This window comes from Prunus avium, chromosome 8 (assembly GCF_965620075.1).
Source record: "Prunus avium chromosome 8, drPruAviu1.hap1.1, whole genome shotgun sequence".
NCBI lineage: Eukaryota > Viridiplantae > Streptophyta > Magnoliopsida > Rosales > Rosaceae > Prunus > Prunus avium.
In genome coordinates, this window is record NC_142291.1 from 35,375,978 (window position 1) to 35,386,405 (window position 10,428).

Sequence of the window (10,428 nt, forward strand, 5' to 3'; positions counted from 1 at the left end):
TGTTTTAAGTCTCCCACTTTGACCTTATGATTCGAACTTCTAAGATAACACTTCCTTTCTTTTGTTTTCTTTTTCTCATTTTATGCATAGGCGGTGGATTGGATGGCAAAGTTTTGGCCATTGAGGACGATTGGACCAACCATACCATCTATGTACCTGGATCAGCGTCATGAAGACAACAAGGAATATGGTCTCAGCCTCTTAAACCCAAACAGTGATGCCTGCATGAAATGGTTAAATGCAAAGCTGAAAGGGTCTGTAGCATACGTTTGGTTTGGCAGTGTGGCAGGACTTGGAGAAGAGCAAATGGAGGAACTGGTTCTGGGTTTGAGGAGAAGCAAAAGCTATTTCTTGTGGGTGGTGAGGGCATCAGAATCAGCTTAGCTGCCAAAAGGGTTTGTAAAGGAGATCTGAGAAGGGTTTGGTGGTTTCATGGGCTTCAGAATCAGCTAAGCTAGCACAAATAGAAAGGCTCTCTCTCTCTCTCTCTCTCTCTCTCTCTCTCTCTCTCTATATATATATATATATATATTTATCATTTCATTAGAAAAGCAGAAAACGAGAGGAGAAGAATGGGCAGCAAAATCACCTTTCAAGATGCCAAAATGGAGAATTCATAATGCAAATTTCAAAACAAATGTCCAGTATTATCAAACTAATTAGCTCGAATTTGAAATTTTATTCAAATTTAATGGGCTCGAAACAACTGTCCAGTATTATCAGATTGTTATTACGTTGTTAAGGCATTGTCTGTTATTATATTGTCAGTGCACTATTGTATTGTTAATGCTCTATTATGAGACTGCTATTGTACTGTTACACTTTTACTAAGCTAGTGTAGTATAAGTGAAATATAGGCAGAAGAAATCATGAATAAATAGCAATGCAATAGAAGTGTAATATTGGTAGAAATACTTGAATTTAATTTTAAAAACCTAAAACAGCATAGGTTGAAATGATTGAGATTAGAAAAAGAATAATGCTACTCTTACTACATTCATATACCACTTTATGTGGCCGCCGAGTTAGACAACCACATCAATTAAAATTATTTAATATTTTCTTTTCTTCTATGATTTATTCCAGTATTTGTTTTTCTAATTTTCTTAGTTAAAATATACTTCATTGATTTAATTGATGTGGCATATAACATGGACGTGCCACATTATGTGGTATAGAAATGTGGGATAAAAATATGGTACATGTAGCATTACTCTTTTTAAATAAAAAACAAAGTGCATCATTTTATTTTATTTTGGGTTATATAAGACTTATTGTCAATGAGTGCATTTTTATACACTGCCTACACTGCTATTACATTGTTGTTGCGTGGAAGTTTCAAGTGGTAATGCGAGGAAGTTTCAAGTGGTAATGCGTGGAAGAATTGTGCGCGGTTCTTTTTTGTATTTTTGTGGATTTTTTGTTTGTTTATTTATATTGGATTGTTTTGGGTGCTTTTCCAAAAAGTTGGGATTGGGCGTACAGTAAAAGTCAGTGGCATGGTTGTAATATTTAAGTGATTTTGTTGGTTCAGGCCTGTTGAATAGTCAACTGGTATGGTATTTTTAATAGAATTTGGATAATGTAGGGTGTTTTAATATTTTGGATTCTAAAATTGGGCATCAAAGTAAAGCTCCCTGAAAAAAAATTCTAATTCATCGAACTTTTGTATGTATATTCGGAGTTGGTTGGAGTTCATCTTAAAACAAAAAAAGAAAAAGAGAAAACGAAACCAATACCAAAACCAGCTGCTGCCAACATAATTACACCATTGGACTTGAAAACCCTAGCCAAACTAACGGACTTCTTTTGAGATATTGATGGACAAGGCTTCAGAGGGTATCCACAGAGTCCAGGATTGTTGGCCACACTAAAAGATTTAAGCCTAGTTAGCTGGTTAACTTCTGCCGGAATGTTACCCGAGAGCTGGTTGTTATCAAGCTTGAGCACATTCATATAGCTGCAATTGGAAAGCTGCGGCGGGATCAGCCCTGAGAATCTGTTGTAAGAGAGATCAAGAGACGTAACGAACGAAAGAATTTTATCGATATCATGAGGAAGAGGTCCACTGAGCTGGTTGCTTGAAAGATCTAAACCTGTTAAGCTTGTACAATTTTCTACGCCTCGAGGGAACTGACCTTTTAGTCCCAAGTCCGAAAGCTTGATGTTCAGAACCTTGCTCTCATGAAGGTGCCAACACTCGATCCCGAGAAAGTTGCAGATGAAGCCTTCAGTGTTGTTGTTGAAATCCCAGGAAGAGTTTAAGTAACCTAGAGTGTCCTCAAGTGATGCTTTTATACTTTTCAAGCAGTTGATATCGCTCTCAACACCAAAGCTGAAGCTACAACGACTAAGCAGCAACAACAAGAGGACACTGCCAATAGAAATGTCTAGATGTTGTTTGCTCAACAGCACATTCGCTAAGAAAGCCATCAAATAAAATGGCTTAAAAAAAGTTGTTGCCCTATTCAAGCAAGAATGATTTCAGAGCTAGAGATATATTACTGAAATGAACCCAGAAATTCTCTAGCATTTTAATGACACTAGAGATCAAAGAACCCAGAGAAAGGGTTATTTCAATTTCAATCGACGACTGCAATTGGAGAAAAAAAAACCAAGTTCAACGAGAAAATGGCCCTCTATGGTCTTTCTACAGTAAGAGATGAAAGACTTTGACGGTCAACACGTAAATGACATGCAATTACGCAAGAGTGAATTATACATTTAAAAAAATTTCCTGTCTCTTTTTTCTCTTTTGGTAAACAAATCCGATTGGTTTGATGAAAGTGAGAGGAGAAGCTCATTAATTGGGTCATTTGAAGGAGAAGCGTTGTTATCCCACCCAATCACGGTATGCGATACATGATAATTTTTCCATTACTATGATTGAAAGAGATAGCAACTCACTAAATTTAACAATAGCAACATCATTCTCGGACTTGAAGATGAGTTGCATGGCAAGTGGGCCCCCACAGAGTCCGAAATTGATCATATAACTCTGCGCTCCAATTGAAGCAGCCCCATAAACGAACTGTGGGACCGGCCCAGACAGAAGATTGTGGGCCACACTGAGTTTCTTAAGCCTAGGAAGTTAAACGCATTGTCGTCAAGCTTGAGCAGATTGAGCCACGTACAGTTGGGAAGGTCTGGGATTTGGCCTGAGAAGGTGTTGTTTGAGAAGTCAAGATTTGTGATGTACGAAATTGTGTGACAGATGTCAGCAGGAAGAGGTACCTGCAGATTGTTGCTCGAAAGATGCGTGACGCCTGTGCAGTTTGCTAAGCACTGAGAAATAAAAACAATTGGTTCCTATTCACTATTTGTGAAATAAAAACATAGATTTCAGTTCTGTTGTTGATTTTGTACTTGTAAGGGAACTATACCACTTGGTGTGTGTTTTAGACTAAAAAAAAATGCTAATTCATCCAACTTTGTATGTAATATATGCAATGACAATGCCGCGGGTGTATTATTTGATCATGTTTGAGTACATGACCAAATAAGGCACACACAAGGCTGTTGGAGCTCATCTTAAAAGAAGAAAAAAAAAGAGAAAACGAAACCAATACCATAACCAGCTGCTGCCACCATAATTACACCATTCGACTTGAAAACCGTAACCACATTCAAGGACTTCATTTGAGATATTGATGGGCAAGGCTTGAGGGGGTATCCACAAAGTCCAGGATTGTTTGCATAACTGTCCGCTGTAATTGAAGCAATATTCTCACTGAATGGTGGCACTTGGCCCGACAGAAGATTGTTGGCCACACTAAAAGTTCTAAGCCTAGTTAGCTGGTTAGCTTCTGCTGGAATGTTACCTGAGAACTGGTTGTTATCAAGCTTGAGCACATTCATATAGCTACAGTTGAAAAGTTTCGCTGGGATTGGCCCTGAGAAGCTGTTGGAAGAGAGATCAAGAGACGTAACAAACGTAAGGATTCTATCGATATCATGAGGAAGATCTCCACTGAGCCTGTTTCTTGAAAGATCTAAACCTGTTAAGCTTGTACAATTTTCTACGCCCCGTGGGAACTGACCTTTTAGTCCCAAGTTTGAAAGCTTGATGTTCAGAACCTTGCTCTCATTAGGGTGCCAACACTCGATCCCGAGAAAGTTGCAGATGAAGCCTTCAGTGTTGTTGCTGAAATCCCAGGAAGAGTTTAAGTAACCTGAAGTGTCCTCAAGTGATGCTTTTATACTTTTCAAGCAGTTGATATCGCTCTCAACGCCAAAGCTGAAGCTACAACTAAGCAGCAGCAACCAGAAGACACTGCTAATAAACATGTCTAGATTTCGTTTGCTCAACAACACAGGCATCAAGAAAGCCATCAAATAGCCTTAAAAGTTGGTACCTACTTAAGCAATGATGAATATCAGAATGCACTTGGAAAAAAGTAAAAAGTTCAATGAGAAAGCGACCCTCTTTAGTCTTTCGACAGAGATGAAAGAAAGACTTTGAGTCAACACGTAAATGAAATGCAATTATGCAGAAGTTTCCTGTCGTTTTCTTCTTTGGTAAACCGAATCTGATTGGTTTGATGAAAGCGAGCGAAGGAAGCTCATTAAATGGGTTATTTGAAGCTCAGGGACGACTTGGGGGGTGGGTTGCTTGCTATACTCGTCAGAGTGCTCGACTGCCCTCTATCCTTAACTATTTTATTTTTGTCTTTGAATCGTTTCAGAAGTGGCTATGAGCAGCACACTGTAACAACACCTGGGCAATGCTTTTGCTCTCTTTTCAACTTTTATTTACTTTCTTTCTAATCAAGTTAGGTTTGTTTCAAAAATAGCTGAAAAAGCTGCAAAGGGTTTTCTCTGAAAAATGGTGCTGAGTTGACCTAGCAGAACAAGAGTTTGAACAGAGACGATAGATTCTATGGTGTAGTCAATTGCAGAGAAGCAGATAATGGGAGGCAGCGAGGATGACAAAAGATACGACAGGATAAAAAACAGAGGGAGATAGAGAGAGTGAGTGAAGAATTGAATTCGTTGAAGCATTAGAATTTAAGCATGCACTACAACAATTGCAATTCATCCATTTCCTGGAGCTGTTGGCATTCTTTATTTTACTTGCAGTTCCTCGAGCAAGTTTTATAATCATAATACAATTGTCTTGCCTTTGGTCAAATAAGAAATCAAGGGCCATAATATACAGCACACATGCCCTACATGCCCTGTCTCTAGGGTTTAATTGTAGATACTAAAATCTTGGTGTTGCAGTGCTACCAAGTACTTCAATGTTATTGTATAGGAAATAATACATCTATTAAACCAATACCAAAGCAACTAAAAAGAGACTGAGGGCATTTTACAAACTGAGTACCTTGTAAATCTAAAAAAAGTTGCTCTTATGAAGAACATTAAACAAGCTGGGCTATATGCGACTTAAAATACACATTCAAAGATTATAGAGGGCGATGTTACAGCTCTATGTTGTAAAAAAGCAGGTCCAATAGTAGCTAAAGCATAAATCATATATGTAATAATAATGTTTATTACAGTACACAAAAACAGATAATTACAAAAGGGTACTGGCCATATATTAATATACTCTTCTTACCTTTTTCAGTTCATCTCCTTCATCTCTCGAGCAACAATAAGTTCCCCTCTGCCTTCACCATCACCGATGTCTGTAGGCATCATTATATCATCGTCGACTGTGAAGTTATAATTCTCCCCAATGGCCCTTAGAAGCTGGTATACTTCAAACATAGTAGGCCTCTCCTTGGGAGTAAGCACCACACAATTACATGCAACTTTAAGAAACTGGAAAAGCTCCTCATTCACACCCTTTCCAACCAAAGATCTGTCGAGCGCATCCTGGAGTTGAGATTGGCTTGACAGCTGCATAATCCATTCCACCAAATTTCCTTTGAAGTCTTCAGGAGCTTTAGCAATATGGGTAGCTCTCTCACCAGTCACCAACTCAAGAAGAACAGTTCCAAAGCTGTAAACATCCCCCTTTGGAGTGGCAAGTAGAGTTCGTGCATACTCAGGAGCAACATAACCCAGATCCCCGAACTCCCCATTCACAAAAGTACTCAAATGCGTATCAATTGGATTCATGAGCCTAGCTAGGCCAAATTCAGATATTTTCGGCTCGAAATCTGCATCCAGTAAGATGCATTTGGAGCTTATGTTTCGGTGGATAATTCGAGGATTGCAGTTATGGTGGAGCCACGCTAATCCTCTGGCTGCCCCTATCCCAATTTTAAGCCTAGTTGGCCACTCCATAATCTTCGCACCATCAGCATCCATAGGATGTAGCTGATCGTGGAGGGTACCATTAGGCATGTACTTATAGACTAAAAGCCTTTCCTTCTTCGCCACGCAAAATCCTAAAAGAGGAACCAAGTTACGGTGTTCTATATTCCCCAAAGTAGCCATCTCAGACAGAAACTCTTTCTCAGAGTGTTGAGATTCCTGCAACCTCTTGACCATAAGTGGGGTGCCATCGTCGAGCACTGCCTTGTACATAGTTCCAGTTCTTCCTAACCCAATGATATTGTCTTTGTGGAAATTGTTGCTGGCCTTCATGAGATCACCCAGTTTCATTTTAGAAATTGACTTCTCAAACATGGAAACCTGGAGTAAACTGGCTTCATTACAATACAATACAGCTCAAACTACTAAAAATAGAAACATAACTTTGTGCATAATCAAAATGAACAAAGTATAGCAAGAAAGAAAGAGAGAGGGAACTAATCAGATTATCATTGTATGTAAATCATTAATTTGTTTCTAAAAGAAATGTTCTGTATTAGCTTACCTTGATGCCTTTAGTTTTCTTGAAACTCTTTGCCCATTTGTTCCCTTCCGGATCCTCTTCCTTCTTCCTTGCAGACACTCTACGCATAAAGAAGAACAAGCCAATAACAACAATTAATGCTGCAAAAGTTGCACCACCAACACCAGCTCCCACAATAACTACACTGTTAGACTTCTTTGCAGACCCCTGGCACTGCTTCAGAGGCCCCCCACAGAGTCCAGGATTGTTTGCGTAAGAGTCCGCTGTAATTGATGCATTATTACTAAAGGTTGGGACTTGGCCAGACAGCTGATTGTTGGCCACACTAAATGTTTTAATCCTACCAAGCTGGCCAAGTTGTAGAGGAATGCTACCCGAGAACTTGTTGTTGTCAAGCTTAAGCACATTCAGATAGGTGCAATTGGAAAGGTTCGTTGGGATTGGCCCTGTGAAGCTGTTAGATGAGAGATCAAGGGTTGTAATGAACGAAATGATTTTACCGATTTCATCAGGAAGAGGTCCATTGAGCTGATTGCTTGAAAGATCTAACCCTGTTAGGCTTGTGCAATTTGCTACGCCTCTAGGAAATGAGCCCTTCAGTCCCAAATCCGAAAGCTTGATGTTTAAAACTTTGCTCTCATGAGGGTGCCAACACTCGATTCCCAGAAAGTTACAGATGAAACCTTCAGTGTTGTTGTTGAAATCCCAGGAAGAGTTTAAGTAACCTAAAGTGTCCTGAAGTGATGCTTTTATACTTCTTAAGCAGTTGATATCACTCTCAACACCAAAGCTGAAACTACAACTAAGCAATAACCAGAGGACACCGCCAATAAAAATGCCAGGATCTCGTCCATTCAACAACATATGCATTGAGAAAGCCATCAGAATCGCCTAAATTGCTACTTAGTGATATCAGAGATCAAGATACTGAACCCGCAAAACCCCAGCATTAGTCAACACCAAACCCTGAAACAAACTCGACAGAAAATGAACCCAGTCAGGCTACAAATACTGAAACCCACAAAAATCTAGCTTTCAACAACACAAAATTTGGATTTTTTTTTTTTTTTTTTTTAACAACACATACAACAAAACCCAATTCATCATCACTTATCAAAAGATGTAAAAACAGGTTCAACAAGCAACAATTTGATTGATAAACCTGAAAATTCACAAACTACAGACTAAATCATAGACATAGCTAGTTAAAAAATCAACCTCGATCCAACTGAGTTGACCCAAGTCTGCCTAAACATAAGCACAAATATTCACAAAAATCCAGCTAAAAGTTTAAAGCTTTGAGAAAAATTTAAAGAACACACCTGAGAAAGTTCACTAGCGCAAACGCAGAAAATTCACAGAGCGCAAAGAAGGCTTCTTGAATCAACAACAGCAGAGCTTCCCCTGTTTCCACAAAGACAAGGACTTCATGGGTCAACAAAAAAGCAACGGCAGATACGATTTACATACAGATATATTCATCCAATAACTACTTTTTATATATTTTTTGGAAAAACTGGACATGGGTGTGTGTGAATGGAGATGCTTTTGCAGGAAAGCCTTGGGTGGGTTTTGAGAAAAGTGAGGAAATGAGAGGCTCGACGGGTCAAAGAAGGCCGGCCATTTTTGTCAAACTTAGCGACGACTTGGGACTGCTAGACCTCCTCAGAGTGCTTGACTCGCTTTTTCTTTCATTTCCAAAAAATAATAAAGTTATTTATTTATTTATGCACTGTTAGAAAAAATGTTATGGTATTGGTCACCAAACCGTTAAAAATATGAAAGCTTGAACTTTAAGGTCGTTTGTGCGTTTGTCTTCAACCACTCCTTTTTATCTCCTTGACTTTTGGAAAAATTTGGTTCATAAATTCTTAAGTAAAAGATTTACTTTTACTGCACTAAGATTCACCAAGTAAAAGTTTTGAACTTTGAATTTGAATGAGTTTCTATCAAAAAAAAAACAAACAAACTTGAGTGAGTTGTTAGACATGAATGCAACTTCAGCTTGTGTTTAATTTTTGTACTTGTTATGAGAGATATTTCAGCTTGGACATAATTCGTCTTTTGTTAGCTAGTATCCAATAATGTTTTCCAAATTTGATTATTGATAGTTTGAAGGAAAATTTTCCAAATTTTAACTCATTATTGATTTAGTGATATTCTCGATTTGCAACCGTAGTGTTAGTTGAATTGGCCCATGTCTTTGGTGTGCTCCCAAGCAATCATTGGTTCAAGTCCTCGTGGTACAGCATGTATGAATTTTCCCCCGTTTCTTCTTACCTTCAGCACACACACAAAAATGTACCAATTTAAACTTTGTTCAAAGTTACCAACTAACTTTTGGAGCAGTGGCACTTCTATTCTTTCCAATGGTGGAAGAGATTCCAAAATCAAATTACCTCTCCTAAAAAGAAAATTAAAAATATATTTATTTAAAGTTGAGCTCAACCCCAATAATGGGAAGGAAGGGGTAATCGTAAGGGTAGGGTAGAGATCTTTATGTCAAAGTCTCTTATAATCGAAAAAACAAAAGTTAAGGTCAAGTCAATCACTTAATGTTCATGGAATTGAGTGGGATTTAATTAATTAATTTTTTTTTTTCCCTACATGAGGTTGTTTAGGTAGAGCCGTAGAGGCGACTACTGAAAATAATGTTTCATCCATTGCCATTTCTCCCCACATCACTTACTTTAATTAAATATATTTCTTGCTTAATTATGCATTTAGGGCATGTGTAAAGCCATTGTGACTTGCATGTCCTACTTGACCTAGAAAAGAAAAACAAAAAAAGGGGGCATTCATCTTGTTTTGCTTGATTTGGCAATGCATCCCCTTTGTTTCAAAGATAACATCCTCACCTCATTTGATGTTCAATTACATTTTCTCTAAATAGTTGTTTAGGTCATTAATCCTCATTAAAGAGTGCACTCATTGCAATACAAATGAATCCATTATAGAAATTTTAAATATATATCACGAACTTTTCTCAAACAACAAACTTTTCATTGTTTTTCATCTCTCTTTATGTCAAAATGCACAATGAAAACCAACAATAATTTAAAGTTCAACACAATCCACGAAATGGAATGAGAATGAGAATTGAATGAAATCAAGTAAGGAATAAGAATCCAATTTCTTGGTTCGAAGAGCCCCAAATTTTCTTATAAATGTTATGTTTGAGGATAGTACCAAGTAGGGTTTTTTTTAGTATGATTCTAGAGGGAACGAGAGGATAAGGGGTGCTCCATCGGGGACAAGGTTCCTTATTCTAGGACATAGTCGAGTGTTTTTTTACTTGTTCTTATAAACAAATCATATCGCTATTCTGAAAAAAAAAAAAACAAAAAAAAACAAAACCTGCTATCAAACTACATTTTAAAATCCAAGAATACTTTGTCGACATTCGTAAACAAAGTTTAAGATAATTTTTCCGTGACAAGCATTACTTATGGAAAGCAAACAAAAACCTTGTACGACAAAGATGTTTTTCATAGTCCTGTCCAGCGCATAGAGGCAGGTGGCATAACCTTAACGCCACTCCACACTTCACTATAAACACTCCCAAGGCCCAGGCCCATACATTTCTCTAGATCGTCTCCAGTATGGTCCAACCGGGAAGTAGCCAAAATGGGAGTGCCCCATAAAAAGCAAAAGAAAGAGGGCTGCGACATAAAACA

At 38.0% G+C, this 10,428-nt stretch overlaps 3 protein-coding genes across 5 annotated transcripts; all 3 read right to left on the bottom strand.

Annotated features, from left to right (window-relative positions):
* Nucleotides 1-1,639: 1,639 nt before the first annotated feature.
* LOC110758823 (uncharacterized) lies at nt 1,640-2,436 on the bottom strand. Its single transcript, XM_021960749.2, has one exon. It carries the CDS (start codon nt 2,431-2,433, stop codon nt 1,696-1,698), a length of 738 nt encoding a protein of 245 aa, XP_021816441.2. The 5' UTR covers nt 2,434-2,436; the 3' UTR covers nt 1,640-1,695.
* A 544-nt stretch (nt 2,437-2,980) lies between these two features.
* Nucleotides 2,981-5,211, bottom strand: LOC110758805 (probably inactive leucine-rich repeat receptor-like protein kinase At5g48380). Of its 3 annotated transcripts, XM_088245072.1 has the most exons (5): nt 4,041-4,136; nt 3,822-3,901; nt 3,570-3,707; nt 3,235-3,285; nt 2,981-3,158 (listed from the first exon to the last, which is right to left on the bottom strand). In XM_088245072.1, the coding sequence occupies exons 2-5, from the start codon at nt 3,856-3,858 to the stop codon at nt 2,989-2,991; spliced, it is 396 nt and encodes a 131-aa protein (XP_088101198.1). In that variant the 5' UTR covers nt 3,859-3,901; nt 4,041-4,136; the 3' UTR covers nt 2,981-2,988. The 3 variants fall into 3 exon arrangements, with proteins under 3 accessions (XP_088101198.1, XP_021816418.1, XP_088101197.1); XM_021960726.2 differs by having other exon boundaries at nt 3,822-5,211; XM_088245071.1 differs by having other exon boundaries at nt 3,570-5,211.
* Nucleotides 5,212-5,456: 245 nt separating this feature from the next.
* Nucleotides 5,457-8,437, bottom strand: BIR1 (BAK1-interacting receptor-like kinase 1). The gene is made up of 3 exons (XM_021960732.2): nt 8,074-8,437; nt 6,773-7,717; nt 5,457-6,588 (listed from the first exon to the last, which is right to left on the bottom strand). The coding sequence occupies exons 2-3, from the start codon at nt 7,631-7,633 to the stop codon at nt 5,569-5,571; spliced, it is 1,881 nt and encodes a 626-aa protein (XP_021816424.2). The 5' UTR covers nt 7,634-7,717; nt 8,074-8,437; the 3' UTR covers nt 5,457-5,568.
* Between the last annotated feature and the right edge of the window lie 1,991 nt (nt 8,438-10,428).